The sequence below is a fragment of the Lycorma delicatula genome, chromosome 6, assembly GCF_047948215.1.
Source record: "Lycorma delicatula isolate Av1 chromosome 6, ASM4794821v1, whole genome shotgun sequence".
In the NCBI taxonomy this organism is placed as follows: Eukaryota; Metazoa; Arthropoda; class Insecta; order Hemiptera; family Fulgoridae; genus Lycorma; species Lycorma delicatula.
In genome coordinates, this window is record NC_134460.1 from 149,423,945 (window position 1) to 149,442,103 (window position 18,159).

An 18,159-nucleotide genomic window follows, 5' to 3' on the forward strand; every position below is an offset into this window, starting at 1 on the left:
AAAACGAATCGTCAGAAAATAATGGAAATACAATTTTGGAACACAATTATTTTACTTAAGTAAATTTGTTTTTAAAATCACAATAGTTGCTTCATAATTGACATCTATAGAATTGCAATATAGTATCAATTAAAATTTTTAATCAAAATTCAGGAAAAATCTTTTGGCAGTATAATCTTTTTTCTTTTTGTGTTTAGCCTCCAGAACCACTGTATGTATTAATTCAGAGGATGAATATATTTATGTAAATGAAGTCTAGGCTTGTACAGTTTCAAGTCGACCATTCCTGAAATGTGTGGTTATTTGAAACCCAACCACCAAAGAACATCGGTATTCACAATGTAATATTCAATTCCATATTAAAGTAACTGCCTTTACTAGGATTTGAACCTTAGAACTCTCGACTTTGAAGACAGCTGATTTGCAATGACGAGTTCACCACTAGACCAACTCGGTGGGTTTTGGCAGTATAACTGCCATAGATTTTCTTAACACAGAACATTTTTGGATGTGTGGTCGCATTAAGTTTTTTCTTTGAGCTACAAAATGCATTCGTGAAGTATGTTTCTTTCAGTATGGGACAGTCTGTATAAGCCAGTTACTGATAAATTTTTATGTGGTATTTAGAAGAAATTATTAAAAATATGAATAACTATTTTTAAACTTAAGTTTCCATTAATATCAGTGGCAAAGTTGGAAATTGGTTGGTATAATTAAACAAAAAAACTACATGAAAAAATAATATACCGAACACATATAAAAAAGTTAAATATTTATTTTCATTACACAAAAAAATATAATACAAATTTATATATATATATATATAAAAGTTTTTAAGTTTTACTTTTAAGTATCTGTGGATAGCACGAAAGCTAATTAATTGTTTCTTTAAATAAATTTGCAATGTTACAAATTATTTACCAAAAGATAAAAATAGGTCAAAAAATAATTTATATAAAATACCTGCTTTTGGTTGTGTGATTTGTTGTAGTTTTTTCTTATATGTTTGATAATCAAACACCTTTTGTTTATACTTAGAATTTTGTTCGGCTGAAAGCATTCTATTTATTTTTGTTTTTTCAACAAGTTGATTAAAATATGCTTTACGATTTTCAACATATGGATTAGGCTTTGGTTTCCTAGTTCTCGACTTTTTCACTGGCGACATATGATGAAAATGACAAGAGGGAAAATATGAAGGTAGTCAAGCGGTAAAGTAACAAAAGAATGTTTACTATCTATTGATTTCTTTGTCTAAAAACTCACCATAGCTTTGAGTTGATGGATTATGTCTAGAATCGCCCCAAACTGGTTCATATACAGGTTTCTGTTCTTCCTGAAACATAAATAAATTAACATTACATCAATGAATATCATATTTATTTCAAATTATACTTTTCAGCGACTGCATTGTGTGAAAGTACAGGTTCATTGTTGCATTACTAAATTTCAAATTACTTTTTATTTGTACATTCCCAGAGTGTCTTATTTGTAGTCTGCAAATAAGACATTTTCTTGCAAGGAAAATTATTATGTCCAATAAGTACAAAGGAAGGTGTGCTAGTTGAGGTGGATGCTGTAGATAAAATATTGGAAAAGAGATAACGAAGGAAAATTGAACAGAACTGGTGGTTACATTAGTTACTGGTAGAAATTATCACCATGGATATTGAATACAACATTATGATTCATCGCTTCATAGACTAATCTGAATATAAGAATGAACTCAATGAATATGTTCATGATAATTCACGAGCAAAGAGAAATAATTTGGGAACTGATTGTAGGGCTTTTGAAATAAGGAAAGGTTCATACAACATAAATCAAATTATGTAATAATGATTAATTTAAAAAAAAAAAAACTATGTGTTAATTTTTATAACTGAAATGATTAGTAAAGTTATGATCTATATTTTTATATTATTCTATTGAAGAGATAAGAGTTATGGCTAGTGAAAAGTTCTGTCTGGATTTTAGTTCACCTGGTTAAAGGAGCTCATACTTAAATTTTTAAGGCATTATTTAAGGGGTAAACTTGATGGTATCTTATGTTTTTTGACCTAAAGAATTGAATAAAACAGATTGCAGAACTATAGCTCCTGTAGTTTTCATGATATCCAATGTAAAACAAAAAAATTTGGTGATGAAAAACATATTTTTTTTAGGTTTGAAGGATAATAACTGTTAAATGACTATTAAATGTGTAAATTTTATTATGGAAACTTGTAGATAATTTACTTTTGAGAAAATCAATGTCAAAGTGAAACAAAATAACAAAGTGGTTTTTGAACTATGTTTATATGAACATTTTTCCTTATTTCAAGCTGTAGAATCTGTTCATAAATTATTTCCCTTTCGTACTGAATCACTCTATAATTATATACAATTATGCTGCTATGCTTATTGAAATGTACAGAAAAATAGTATACAAAATTAGAAATTTCCTCAAAAAATACAGATCATAACTTTTAATCATTTCATGTATAAAAATTAACACATTGTTTTTGAAAATTAAACTGCAAAATACTATTATTGCACAAAATTATGAAACAAAACGTTTTGGAACCATTTAAAATCAGGAACAAAATACATATAATGTGACTAGAGTGATCAACCCAAAATGGTCATTGGATCTCAGAAACTTTCTAGTTTTATGAGAAATTTTAATGGGGAACCTTCCCTAGAAGGCTCTCCATTAAAAATGGAGTATTACTATTTTTAAAATCTTCACCCTTTTTCTAATATGGTGGCTTACTTCATTTTTTCAAATGGAAACCTCATGTTTTTATTGCATTTCTGGATAGAAAATAGTTTTTAAAACATTTTTAATTATAATTTCTTGGGAATATTTCTCTAAATGGAGCTGTGGGTTCACAATTGTAAAATCAAATATGGATCTGTATTATTTTAAATGGAAACCTAATGTATTAGTACTTCATTGCCAAACAATATTTTCAAAGTTTGAAAATTAAATGTGGTAGAAAATAAAGTAATGGTAAACTTTAAATGGTAGTGGTAACTTTTAATGGTAATGGTAAGTAATGATAAGTAATGGTAACATTAAAACTTTGGTAAGTAATGGTAATGGTAAAACAGTGTGGTCTTAGTTTTATTTATTATGAAGTAGGAATTATAACAGAATTGCAGTGTCAATTATTACAGATTTTGGAAATGGCCACAATTAGTAAAAATGCTTGAAAACAGTCTCCTGAAAATGTCATTAACAGCTTTATATAATGTGTTGTGATGGATGTTGAACAAACTTCCAACCACTTAGCTGTTATTTCTTATAATGAAGCATACTGAAATGTGTACAACTGTCTTTTACGTGTCCCCACATAAAATAATCCAATGGAGGATTGTCTTGACTACTCACCGGCCAAGCTATAGGTCCATGGTTAGCAATCCATCTAATTTGGTAAAAATTCCTCTACCTTGCCATGGTTGTGTGCTGGAGTTCCATCTCGTTGGAAATACATGTGCATTTGCAAATCTAAAGGCAAGTCATCAATAGATGGTAGTAGAACATCTTCCAGCAATTGATGATATCAAGCTACCATAAAATTTCCCTCAGAAATGCACGGCCAAAATTTGATTGTTGTTGTTGATGATAGCGCACCAGCAGTTTATGGAAAATCTCACTTGATTGGGTCATTCTCTGACAATTAATGGATTTTCTTTTTAGTTTCATCACACCAAATAATATTAGAAAAAAGATTAAGATAATTTGCAACATGTTCTGCAATCCAGCTACCGATTTCAAGCCTTCTTACTTCATCACCAGGTATCATAGTGTGAAGAACTGCAGTTCTTATATGCACAGTAACTATGCTTCTGCAACACACTTGCTATCAAGCCATAAGATACATATGGCAATTGCCCTACTTCATTTACAGAAGCTATAGGAAATGCTTCAAAGAAGGCCAGAATATTGTCTCAATATTTTTAGTAACAACTCTGTTCTGGCAGTGTAATTTTTTCTGAAACAACCCATTACTTCATAGATTTCCAATTAATCTTGCAAACAGTTTAAATTGAGGTGGATGTCTATCAGGACATCGCTGTACATATGTATTTCTCACTGAATTTCTTCTACTTAAAAAATAAATTTCCACCACATCCATTTTTTGTTATTAAACTGCATTATTAAAATAAAAACAATTCAAACATCTGATAATTACTTCAAAACAGAATCTTAATGCAAATAAAGAGTATTAAAAACTAAGGTATTTATTAACTTCTAGACAATTGATAAAAAGGGGGTTCACATTAACTATCAATAGCTTTGTTAAATTCGAGAAATTTTGCAACAATGCAAAAAATAGCTGATACTTTTTTAGCATTTAAACTGTATTTATTGGTTTTTTAAGTTTACAATTGTCAGTTTGTAGCTCCTAGTGCTGTGTTTAGAGAAAAATACCTAACCTAAATGTCTTAAAATAGATATTTTTATTGCTAAAAATGCAATAAAAATATGAGGTTTCCATTTGAAATAATGAAGTTGGCCACTATGTTGGAAAAAGGATTAAGAGTTCAAAAATGGTGTTTTATATTATTGAAGGAAAAATCTAGAGAAGGTCTCCATTAAAAATTTCTCATAAAAATATACCTTATATTATATTATAGTTTCTAACTTTATATTATGTCTAACTTTTCTGACATTGTCAAACCGCATGAGCCAGATGTAAATTATAAAAAGTTATTTTTTCATTATTAGTTATTCGACTAGTTTGATGCATTTCATCAATAATTTCTATTTTGTATCTTATATGTTTAATATATTTGTTACATTCAGTATCTTTAAAAGGTGACAAATTAAATACAGCAGAATTGTATGAAATATATGTTGCAGTATAGTATTACAACTAATTGTATGTACAATAAACATGCCATTTCCATCTTTGCAGCATTATAAAAAATTCATCGTATAACACCCAGTAACACTACACTATACTCATTTAATGAAAGTTTGTTATAGCACCAGAACATAATAGTTGTTAGTCACTGCTCCACTGACCTCCACAATGAAATGTAGGTCTCTGCCTTTCATCCAGATATGCTGGGTTTGTGTTCCAGTCAAACTTGGTATTTTTCACATGCTGCAAAACTTTATCTCTCATCAGTGGTTATAATTTGGAGGGGGAGGTTAGCCTGTATTTTTTTATAAAGAGGAAATAAATTAATATAGATGGTAAGTTCCTTTAGAGACAAGTTGTAATGGTTTTAATTTAAACCAATCTTAGTATTTTTATTTCTAATTTTAGTTGGTAGTTTTTATTAGTTTAGTTCTCTACATTACAATAAGAGAGTAGCAGCATAAGTAAATAAAAAAAATTTCAGGTACTATTTGAAAGTGAGTAATTTTAGATATTTAAAAAAAAAAAATACATTTCCTGCTGTTGATCATCGATTAAAATTTTTTTATAGATACAATTTAGATATTATATATGGATGCTAAATAGACATGAATACTGATTACAACAAAAATTCATCGTGCTGATAAAGTATCTGGAAATCTCTAATGGTTTGTTATCTTTTATGACTGCATAGGATCACTTTAGTTAGTACATTATCCAAGACTCTGTGATGAGATTGTTTGGGCCTTTTGGTCCTAGTACTTTTTCATATGTTTTGATATTTGTGCACTTTTTAGTGTTGAAAATGTTTGTGTTGTGGCTATTTTTCCTGTGAATGTGAAGCGAGCGTTTTTGTTCTTGATTTTCTTGTTTAATTTTATCTTATTTGTGGTGTCTTCTGGTGTAAGGTAATTTCCTTCAGATTCTCTCTTATTTCTTTGATCCATCTGTATCCTGTTGTTGTGTTTTTCAAGTCGACATTGAACTCTACTAGCTGTTTCAGAAGTATTGAATGTTGCATCTTCATGATATGTCCAAAGAATAAAAGTCTCCTCTTATGACTTTGTCAGGCACAATCCACCACTGCCCATCTTCCTAGTACTTTTTATTAATGCAGGTTCTTCCAATTCTTCTTTTAATTGTCTGGAGTTTTGTCTATCTTTGATTGTTCATTCAGGTGGAATGGTGTTTCTGCTGCTTAAGTGGCTTCTGGTTTTATAACTATGCTGTAGTGTCTTATTTTTGTGTTTGCTGTTAGGCATTTTTTATTTTAAGTATATCAGGTTAATTTTTGAGCTTTAGCTAGCTTGTTTCTTCTTATTTGTGTTGAGGTTTTTTCGTTTAGGTTGATTTTATTACTTCTCCGAGGTATTTAAATTGGATTACTATTTTAATTCTATTACTGTTTATCTTTACTTTTTTTAATTTTTTTGGGGCATAATTTCTGTCTTTTTGAATGATATTTTGAAACAAATTTTATTTGCAATGTTTTGAAGTTCTAATATCAGTTTGCTAAACCCTAAAACATTTTTGGGTTCCAGAATCACCATGTTGTAACTGATGGAATCTTCTTATAAGTAGTTAAACATTTTATATGTAATAATATTTTATTCTAGTTTGAATTTATTATTCAAATCATATAATTTAACTTCACCTTTTTGAACATGAATGTTCAATTGTTTTATAAACTACAGAAATTTTTTTATGTTATTTGTTAAGAACATTTATGTTTTCACACATTGTTAAAACTTGGCCTTATAAATTTATGACAAAAGGAAGTTACCCTGTTTGGAATAACTATTAACAGTTGAATTAAGTTGATTCAAATCCTAGAAATTTAAAATTTTTTTAGATTTTACATTAAATTTGAAAAACGTTTTTTTCATTTTCTAAATAATTTGGTTTAAATATCTATGAAACTTTTTTTTGCCCTACTAAGACATAAAATACAATTTTCCAATCCTATTAGTTAATCCATCTGTCTAGTGGCTAAACTCTTCATCAAAATCAGCTGTTTTTTGAAGTCGAGAGTCCAAGGTATGAGTCCTTGTAAAGGCAGTTGCTTTACAACTAAAACCTTTGAATACTAACTAGACTATGAATAGTATTCAAAGGTTTGAATACTAGACTGGATTAAAATCCTAGACTGTGGATGCAAATGTTCTTTGGTGGTTGGGTTTCAATTAACCACTTTGGGAAGGCAATGGCAAACCTACCAGGAAAATTCCAATGGCAAAAACATTGCCGTAGGGTTGGATACAACTGAATGACTAATTTTAGTTTTTTGAGTGGTTAATCTTAATTTTTACGAAATTGTAAATTCCAATTTTATGCTTATCTTTTGTGTTTTATTTTTTTCAAGTGAATTTTGTACTGACCCTGAAAAAACATATTCCTTGTAAAATAAAAAAAATTTTCTATAAAAATGAAGTTAACATATCTCATACTTTATATTTGCATTTTATTGAGGTCATTTGGCATTTGGTGTTAATTGTTTTATAATCTATTACTAGAATCTGTGTTATCTTCATTTCGTTTTATTACTTCACTCATTTACTTTTAAAAAATGATAAATTATCAAATCCACTTCCTAAACAACTGGATTTTTTTTCAAGTAATATATTTAGAATTTAATTCAGTAATTTCCTCAATGATATTGCAGATAATCTTGCTGTTAATAGTATTTGCGTAAAAGTGGTTAGAAGACTTATTTATTACATCATAAAATAGTATATTTATTATGTACTGCATGAAGTAGCCTTGAAAGTATAACATTAAATTTGATTTGTATAAGAGTATTTATTGATAATAAAATCATATGTCAATCTTGATCTTATCTACATCTTGGCCAACAAAGGAATTTGTACAATCACTATATATAATTAGTCACAACAAAATCACCGGATTAATAAAAATAAAAATGGTTGAACTAAAATTTAACCCTGCATTAAAATTTCAAATTCAAAAAAAAGTAGAAAGTTAATGAATAATACAATATATCTTATTATATACAAACAAATTACTAAGTACATTTACAAAAACAAAGAAACTTAAATTAGAATTTGAATCTATATTAAAATTTCTGATAAAAATAAAACGGCTAAAACAAATAAAGCAATTAACTCAAAATCTACAAATGAGACACCTGTCAAAAAGTACACTGCAACATTTATTACTGCACATAAACTAGGAAGATATACTGACAAAACTACCATACGTAATATTTGAAAAAAGAAATCTTATATTTTAAGTGCACAAACATCTCATCATCAAAGGTATACATTACATACAACTTTACGCTTGCATTTTTATATATATATATATATATATATAAATATATATATATAAAACAACACTGTTTCATATTACGCAACAAGGCCTTCTGATGGGTTAATTTATTTAATTTTTTTTTGGTTTAAATATTCTTCTGTGCTGATATTCACCAAAAAATTATACTTAATTTTTTTCTGTTTAGAATATGATCATCAAAAAATATTTTAAATTCCTAGATTTCACTAAAAATTGATTTCACCTTTAATATTTATAAAAATCCACAAATGATACTTGTTCAAAACACATACAATCATTCCATAAAAATAATATATAGATTTTAGAAATATTTTACATATAATAGTTTGTTATAGCTTGTCCAAGCTGAGTTGGCACAGATCTGATGAACAGCGTAGCTGTATATCTTGCTGCCTAATGAGCACAGGTTTATAATACTATTTAATTAAAGACAGTATGTCTTACTGATTAGTGTTTAGGCCAAAGTATATTTATATATGCAGTTTTATAACTGTATATAATATCCCAGCCAAACAAGCACAAGATTGATGTCTACTGTTTATGCTACACTCTTCACCCTTTATTCTGGGAGTGGCGAACAATCATGTGCTAGCCAAGTCATACATAAGAAAAATTTCTTTATTCAGATTTGTGTAAATAGTAACCGAATGATGTGTCATTCTAAACATTCAAATGAAACATTAAATTTCTATTCATACAGACCATTCCTCATTCATTCAGAGACTAATTTGTTTTTTAAATGATTCCGGTCTAATTTATACTGTATTTGCAGTTGCATGTGATATATATATATATATATATATATATATATATGGGTTTTTATATTATAAATTAAATTATTACAAACAATAACATGAATCATATGATTTTTGCAGGCAATTATGTTAAGACTCAGGTTTCTTTTTAAAATTTAAATAAATTCTCATTTTTCTGTTACTCTTTATAAATTCTCAATTTTTTTGTTACTCTTATTTAATGAATTTTTCTAATGTGGTTGGTCGTCTAGTAACAGCCATCAGAGACTTAACATGTTTTAAAACTTGTCCAGTTAATTGAGTGTGTCTGTCTCAAGAGTAAGGTTATTATTCAATTATAGCATTCTTTGAGTTTCTGTTCTTGAAAGTAGTTGAAATCTTAAGTGAAATTGTAAAAGTAATTTATTCACATTAAATTAATAAATTTTTGTCGGCTGTATTCTTATTATAGTGAATTGATTTTATTTTGCATATTTGTTTAATTTATGTGGAAAAGACATTCACCACCCCAAGGGAAAGAAATTATACACAATGTTTTCAATTACATGACAGGAGAAGCTGCTGTTGGAATGTTTGTTAGTGACCCCAAAACTGTTGTAGAATGTGTTGTGTGTGCCACAGGAGTCTCAAAAAGAACAGTTTATCGAATTACTGGTGAAATAGCTTCAGAAAAATTTCAGTTCTCCTCACAAAGGAATAAAATACAAAAAGTAAGTAACAAATCTGAACAGTTTTGATTGGAGTGCTATACGACGTAGTGTTAAAATTTTACTTAACTGAGGGCTGCTTGCCTTCTCTAAGAAAACTTACCACAAAAATAAAAAGTGATGGGATATTTTATGGGCAAAAGAGTAGCTTACCGACACTTTTGTTAAACATGGACTTCAAATGAAAATAACAGGGTAATTCTTATTGAAAAACATGTTATTCAGTACAAACAGTTTGTGTATTTGAATAAAGAACACTCTAAAGGAGGAGTTTGTTGATTTGAAGGAGACATAGTTCAAGTTGAAGGAAGACCATTTGTCTAAAAGGGTAATAATTATCCATTTCAATAGTGAAATGGGATTTGTTCCCAACTACTTGACAGTATGGAAAGCCAAATCCTCTGTGATTATCATTCTCAGATGAACTGCAACATGTTTTTAAAGTGGATAAGAGAAAAATTAATTTAAAAAAAATTTTAATTAATTAATTTTAAATTTAATTTAATATAATAAAATTTAATTTTTAATTAAATTTAAATTAATTAAAAATTAATTTATTGCCAGTAAACAGTGTCGTTATTTTAGATAATGTTTCTTATCACAATGCTGAAGAAAGCCGAGCACTGAATTCAGCATCAACAAAAAAATCAATGACTGACTGGCTGCGAACTAATAGCTTACCATTCCATGAAAATTTGACAAAATTCAGTTGTATGAGACATTTAAAAAAAAACAAAGATTATCTGAAAACATATAAGATAGATAAAATATTGGAGGAAGGCAGGTTTCCTGTTTTATTCCTAGCCCCATATCATCCTGATTTGAATCCCATTGAGATGATATAGGCACAAAATCACAAACATCTTCAGAAAAAGTAAGGTTATCATGTTACTTTAAAAATTACTAGATCACGTAACATGGTAATAAAGCACAGACAAAATAAAAACAGCAATCTTGGAGTATACAAATTAAACAGTAGTGACTGATCTAAATAACAATCTATTTTGATTTATGTAACTGAAAACTTTGATTCTTATGAACATGCACTTAAATTGCTTAAAATACTTGAATCATGAAAACTATGTACACTACAGCCTATGAGACTGGTCGATGAAGAATTCAAAGTAATGAAGAGGTAGAGGCTATGATTGGAGCATTGGACATTACCAGATAAAAGCCAAAGGGTTGAGACATATTGAAAATATGACATCCCTCAAGAGTGCCAAGATTCATTGACAGAAGAAATCTATATCATTACAGAAGAAAAAAAGAGGACCTGGTTACCCTGAATGGATAGATTTCACAATGGATAGATGGTGGATTAACATAGAAGTATGGAATACGGAGGAAGATCATAATGGAGGTCAAGGCTCATCATGAGCTGTAATATTAAAAGTGAAGGATGAAGTCTTTCTTCTTTTTCCTCTTATTACATCAATTAAACTAAATGAACACTGGATCACAGATACCAAAAAGAAATACAAGTACTGCTCATAGCACGAGAATTAACATTGCAAATCACCTTATAGAAATGGGACACACAAACAAAAATATTAAACATAAAATGCAGATTTTTTACACAGCACACAAAAATCATACTCTAAAATTGACAAACATTCATTCTGACAAAAGCAAAATAGAGTAAACAAAGTTTATTTTGCTTTTCCTGAGTACATTATTATACTGAGGATGCTGAATATGTTGTGTGTTATTTTACCGAGTATATTATTTGATAAAATATTTAATGGATCTTCTTACAACTTTAAAATGAATGCCATTAACAGGAGCACCATTTACAACACTGAGGAAGTGATAGCTATGTAATTCTGAAATGGTGGCTTTGAAGCATCCATCTACTTACTTCTAGGTATTTAGAAAGTGAATTAAATAATTTATTATTTTATAAAAATAGTTCATTTTGTTACGCTAACAATAAATTTATCTTCTGGTTTAAGAGTGTACATTTGTAAGAATTGGTTGATGCTAACATTTTGTTATTGACATTTGTTAAATATTTTTAATTTTTGTTAGTATTTGAGATGCACTGGGCTTTAACTGAAGAGTTTTTTTTCAAATAGTCTCTTTTAGTAAGATGCTCTGAATCCAGATTTAGCAATTTTTATCTGAACTTTAGTTAAGTATAATATAATGCTTGGATTCACTTATTAATTTTATTTTTATGTCTTTATTAGTATATAAATAGTTGCTGGCAAAAAGGGAATAAAATATTTTCAGAAGATTACTGGAAAAAAGAGATTGGTTTAAGATGTACGCTAGTTACCTCTTTAAAACTTCTTGTTTAAAGGACATATAAAGGTGATTTATTTCTTTAGTCCTACTACTTTGGTACATGTTGTATTTATAAATGTTTCTATATTTGTGGATGAGGGCATAATTTTGAAATTTGTTGTATAATATTGTTTCACTTCTTTAAAAAAATTATTGTAGTAATTATAGTATTATGTAAGTTTATGGTCTTAAGTGGTTTCTTGTTTTTTTTTTTCATTTACTGGAATTTTTTTTATTAAGTATAATGGTGCTTTTTTTCCTTACTTCCATGGGCTGGACATCCAATTTAGCAAAACTCAGCCCAGGAAAGTGCACTCTAAGGGGGCCTCCCCACCTACTGGCTGTAAATCCGGCATGGCTGGTCAGCCCCCTGGTTGGATCTTTTCTTTTTGCCTGGCTCAAATCCCTGAAGAGGAGTAACCGGGCTCGACTATGTTGTTCCCGGGCCCCACCACAGGGACTGGGTCTTGGTCTGTACACTTCAGTGCCATCTTTGCCTCTAACCACCGGGGAGGAGGAGGAAACCGGGCTGACTATGTCACCCCCAAATACCCACCCAGTGGCCAGGACTCAGTCTTTTTTATTTATTTCCCCAACCTAGGATCCCCTGGAGTCTCCAGTCCTTAATTGGAACCGACACACCTAAGCATGCCACCTCTTGTGATTGGGGCTATCCACCCATCCCTACTCTACTAATACCTTCTCCTCCTGCCACTGGAGTCCTTGGTTCAGAGTACTTCTGTTGCAATACCCTCCACTTTGCCCCAGTTAGTCAGTGAGACTAACATGTATGGTAAAAAATCTTCCAGTTCTAAGTCTATCAGCCCAGCTCTCCTGTGGGGCACCTCCCATTCTGCACATTCAAAAATGGTATGTGATACCGAATCACGCTCTGTACAATACATACATGAGGGAGACTCCCTCTTCCTGTTACCATACAAGTACACAAAAATTCCCATGGCCCGACAAAATTTTAATCAGGCCAAAGAGGAAACATCACCATGTTTTCTGTTGTACCACGCCCTAAGGTCAGGAATCAATTTTCTAGTCCCTTTACACCAGATCTTCACCTATCCTGTCACATATCCAGTGTCATAGACCTGACCTCTGAGCTACCTCAATTTTCATATTTGACAGCTCGTTCCTTTATTAATAGATTTATAGGGGGTACCCCCTATAAAACATATACCGTGTCATAAGAAACTGTACGAAATGTAGGAACCACACTGAGTAGAGCTCTACGGTGTATGCTCTCCAATCTGATTCTATTCCTTCGTACATTAACTGCCTCTCTCCAAACCAGTGTGGTGTACAATGTTATTGACATAACCGCCAACATAATGGTCCGCCTCTTAGGAGCCCAGGGTGCCACCTGTGATGTCATCAAGCGTTTCAAAACAATGAGTGTCCTCTCCACTCTTTGACAACACGTCAATATGTGATCACTGAAACACATTGCCTGATCAATCATCACTCCCATGTACTTAACCTTAGTGCTGTGTCAAATTTGGTGACTCCCAACTAATAATGTGACAGGATCAATCTTCCTCTGCCCAGTCAATGTAACATACTGGCACTTGTTAGGAGCCAGTTCCATGCTGTGGTCTTCCAACTAACCAACTATCAAGGCTAATGCTGTGTTACCCTCTGCTGTATCTCTTGCTCTGTTCTGCCTCCTAGGATAACCACCAAATCATCAGCATATGCCTGGATACCCAATACCTCATCAAAAACTATATCCCAGAGTAGGGGGCCCAACATGGAACCTTGAGGGACTCCCCCGAAGCATCTGAAAACTGAATCTGCCTTCAAGAGTATCTGCCACAATTCACCTCTCATTAAGATATTCTCCAATCTGCTTAGTCAAATAACCACTAATACCTCTACGAATCAGTGTCGTCATTATTACATGCCAAGGCAAGGACCCAAACGCATTCTTGATGTCCAGCAACACAAGAACTGGAATGCCTCATGTTCTCTATGTGCCCTTCCTAACATTTTTGGCCCAGTTAATCACACGAGAAACTGCCTGCATAGTCGACCTACCAGGAACAAAACTGTACTGATCCACATGTATGCCTCTTTTTTCACGGAGTTCATCCATGATCCTAGTCAGCAGTAATCTCTCTACAACCTTGCCCAGGTTGTTAAGCGTACATAGCAGGTGATACCCATCAATCATATCATCAGTCTTTTCCTTAGGAAGGAAGACCAACCACCCCTCCTTCCAACAGGATGGAAAAGTCCCACCCTCCAACTCCTTGTTATATACATCAAGTAACAACCATGGTATCTTGAGAACTAAGCCCTTGAGGATTTTTGCCGGCAATAATAATTAGGTTTATTAGGAGGCCTGGCAAAGCTAGACTCCTAATTCCCCATAAAGACAGTCCAGTTTCAATCATTATTTGGTTAAAAATTAATGTGTGTATTTTAAATCATTAGTTGTAGCAGTCAGAAATTTTATTTATGAGAAAGTTTTTACTTTGCTGGCCATTACATAGTACAGAATACTATAAATTAAGTTATTAAAATGGATTAAAATTTTGGATATCTGATTTTTTTATTTCTTAATATTTTTAAATTCTTGAGCACAAAACTAAAAAAAGTGCAGTGCTGCAAAAAGATATAGATGCAATTTTTTGGTGACTATTTTACATAATGTCTCTGAAATATGGTATATCAATTGCTATCAATTTTTTTTTTTAAATTAGACATCAGAACTGGATAGTTTCCCTTAAAGTCTTTGTATCTTGAGATAATCTACCATGTTCTTATGCACTTATCTTATGAGATAAGTGTATTTTCATGAAAACTTCATCAGGGATCCTTTGAGGACTGTTAATAAAAGTATAAACATTTTTGAAAACATTCACAGGACATTAAAGATTATTAGAAGTAGTGTAAGAAAATTTGAATGATCTTCTTCCATCCCCTACTCCCAAATAAAAAAAAAACAACAAAAAAACGAGTGATCTAAATGTCTTAAATTTTTGAAATTTTGTGATTGTTTTTAAAACATTTTTTAGTTTGATAATAAAAAGATAGTGAAAAACTTACAGAACCCCAGTGTTACAGAAGGAAAGGAATTAAATTCAGTCAGGAAAGTTTCACAACTATATGGCTGGCTTTTTGTTTAAGCGGAAGAATGAAATGTTCAGTTAGAAATAAACAGAATTAATTGGAACTTAAGTTGAATGAATAAAATTAAACTACTTTTGAAAAATGAAACATCCACTGACTTTGGATATGTTTAAAAAATAAATACATTAATATACAGTTCCATTAATGGATTTAATGGAATTAATTCACCACAGAAGCTTACAATAAAGCTTGAATGTGGACATATGAGAATGGTAATTTGTAGTCTATGAAGAATTGCATGCATGACCGGGATTTGAACCTGGGATCTCTGGATGAAGGTTGTGTTGCTACCACTTCAGCAAGGAGATTAATTTACATTAATTTATTAAAATTTTAATGCTTTTTATTTGATTTTTAACATTTAAATGATTACTAAATATAGATCAATATTTTACAGAAATAAAATTTAAAACATTAATTTATAAATGACAAAAAATCAGTAGTATGATATAACTGAATTTTATGAAATGCAATCATGAAAAAAAAGAAAGTGTTTTGTCTCTAATTTTCTTATAAATGAAATTTGTTTATCAAATTTTGTTTTCTTTTTAATACTATGCTAAATGAAATATTCAAGGATTAAAATTTAACTCACTTTGAATGAAGTATAAATAAAAGGCCGATATCCCACAACACGACAAAGAAGCATTTTATTAATAACTAAAAAAAATCTATACTGTTATAATCTGTTCAGTATATGTATTAATAAAACACAACTGTTAGAATTTTTAAGTTTTTACATTATTCACTGTTATTTCCAGAATAGTTACATTTTAAATTTGGATTATTTCATTTAAATTTGTGAAGTGGTAAATATTATATGATTTAATTAAAGTGTCACTTGTACTAAGTATTGTATCTTCTCAACAGAAGTACACATTCATACTGTTCAACTAACATTGAAGAAGTCAAGTTTGGACGTGAACTACAATCAATATAGTAACGCCAATGGAGTTGGCCTTCCTTTCGTTGTCATGCAACCAAATATATGTTTTTATACATTATATATATATATATATATATATAAACAACTGAAATGGCCTTGGTATTGATCTAATATTATCAGTATCACTATCTGTATGCCATGATTATTTCTAAAAATTTAGCATGTATAGTTTTTATTATTTTAAATATTTATTATAAAAATATAAAATAAGTTCTGTTAAGTTAAATTAAGTTCTGCATTAATACAGTATTTTTTTAATTTTTATATATACAAAAATGTTAATGAAGAGATTTCTTAATATAGATTTATACAAATTATTATTCTCATAGAATATCTTTAAAAAGGAAAATATTATTTTAAGTAACCTATACTTAAGTTAGTTTAACATTATTTTATAATGTGCAGTCTTTTCAATAAATTTTTAATAAATATACTTTTAGGTGTTAGAGATTTTTACCATTTAACACTTTGTCTGCCTAAGATATTACAGTTTTTAAGGTTTATGAAAAGTAGGACCCTTTACTTTAAAAAGTATTTCATTAAAAAATTCTTGAAACAAAATTGATAAAGTTCTTCAATGAAGAATTAATAGAATAGAAACATTAAGATAAAACAGATTATTACTCATTTGTGTAGCAAATAGTAAAGAATTCAAGAGAATCATAGAAATAATCAAAGAAACTTAGATTTTTACTGCTACTGTCTTCGCTAAATATGGTTTTTTTTTAAGGAGTAGATTTTAAATATTTATTTCTAATGAACGACAATAGATAGACACATACGATACATCACTGAATGAAGAAATATTCTAAGTTTTAAGTATTAGTTCCATTCAATGCTTACAGCGGCAACGTGGTTTGTTTACGAGTAAATGGCGACGCCTCAAGAAAAGTCGTTTTGTGTGCTGCAGTATGCAAAGAGTGAATCCATCTTTTTAGTGCAGTTTGCATAATTTTTTTGTAGAATCGGTTCAAAAAATTTGTAGAAGGTGGTTGCATTATGCAAAGGGGAAAAAAGCACCGTTCGTCCTCGCACGTCAAATGAAAATGTCGAGCGTATCCGAACTGCTTTCAAACGTAGCCCTAGGTAACCCATGAGCGGAGGAAGCAGAGAACTTGGAATTCCGCAACCGACAGTGTGGGATGTGCTTATAAAATTTGATGTGGACACCACATACTTCCTTGCACGCCAATTAAATTACATACACACATTTTTAAAAGTACATAAAATTTTATTTCACTAATAGTCTGATTTTTTTTTATTGTTATTAAATTATTATTTATTGTAATTTTTTTTACAATCATTGGTTAATAATTATTAATAAATCGGATAAGTCGGATTCGAACCGATGTGTCTTCCCCTAATAAAATCCAAATATTGCATTAATTATTATTTGGCTATAATTCTGTAACCAATGAAAATAAGAACCACTTATGATATATCATTGAAAAGCTTCCAATGAGGGCTTATTACTGCAGTTAAGAAAAAGTCCAAAATCCAATTTTTTTTTGGATTTTGGGCTTTTTTGGACACTTTTAGTACAGTCGATTACAATAAAAAGTGGAGGTGCACAAAAAGATGTTATAACAGTCCTAAATCCAGAATTTCAACATTTTACGGCTAATTGTAGTTGAGTTATGCGAGATACGTACGTACGTGCAGACGTCTCGCCGAAACTAGTCAAAGTGGATTGAGGGATGGTAAAAATAGATATTTCCGTTGAAATCTGAAAATCGAAATTTTTCACGATTACAATAATTCCTGAAAGCCGTATAAGTTGCAGTTACTTCAGGCATTGCAGGATGCAGTTCAAGTAATGTATGGGAAGAGGTGGGTACATGATCTTGTGCATCTTAAGTGGCCTCCAAGGTCACCAGATCTTTATACCTTGCGATTTTTATCTGTGGGGGTACATAAAAGACAGTGTGTATGTACCACCTATAACTGTTACTCTTCAAGATCTGCGAAATCGATTAGTTACAGCAGTGAATTCGTTAACCAGGGAACGGTTAATTCGTGTGTAGCAAGAAATGGACTACCGATTCAATGTTTGTCGCATTACAAATGGTGCTCATGTTGAATGTATAAAATAAAACTGAACTTTACTCTATTCAGTGTGTATCTATCTGTCATTCCTTCCTAAATCTGCTCTT

At 30.5% G+C, this 18,159-nt stretch overlaps 1 protein-coding gene across 1 annotated transcript in view; it reads right to left on the minus strand.

The window, feature by feature from the left end:
* LOC142326370 (uncharacterized) overlaps positions 1–18,159 on the minus strand; it is a 181,880-nt gene that overhangs the window by 72,221 nt on the left and 91,500 nt on the right. Inside the window, exon 6 of the mRNA XM_075368826.1 lies at positions 1,267–1,336. Within this exon, the coding sequence (XP_075224941.1) occupies positions 1,267–1,336 (70 nt within the window). The remainder of the gene's footprint in view (positions 1–1,266; positions 1,337–18,159) is intronic.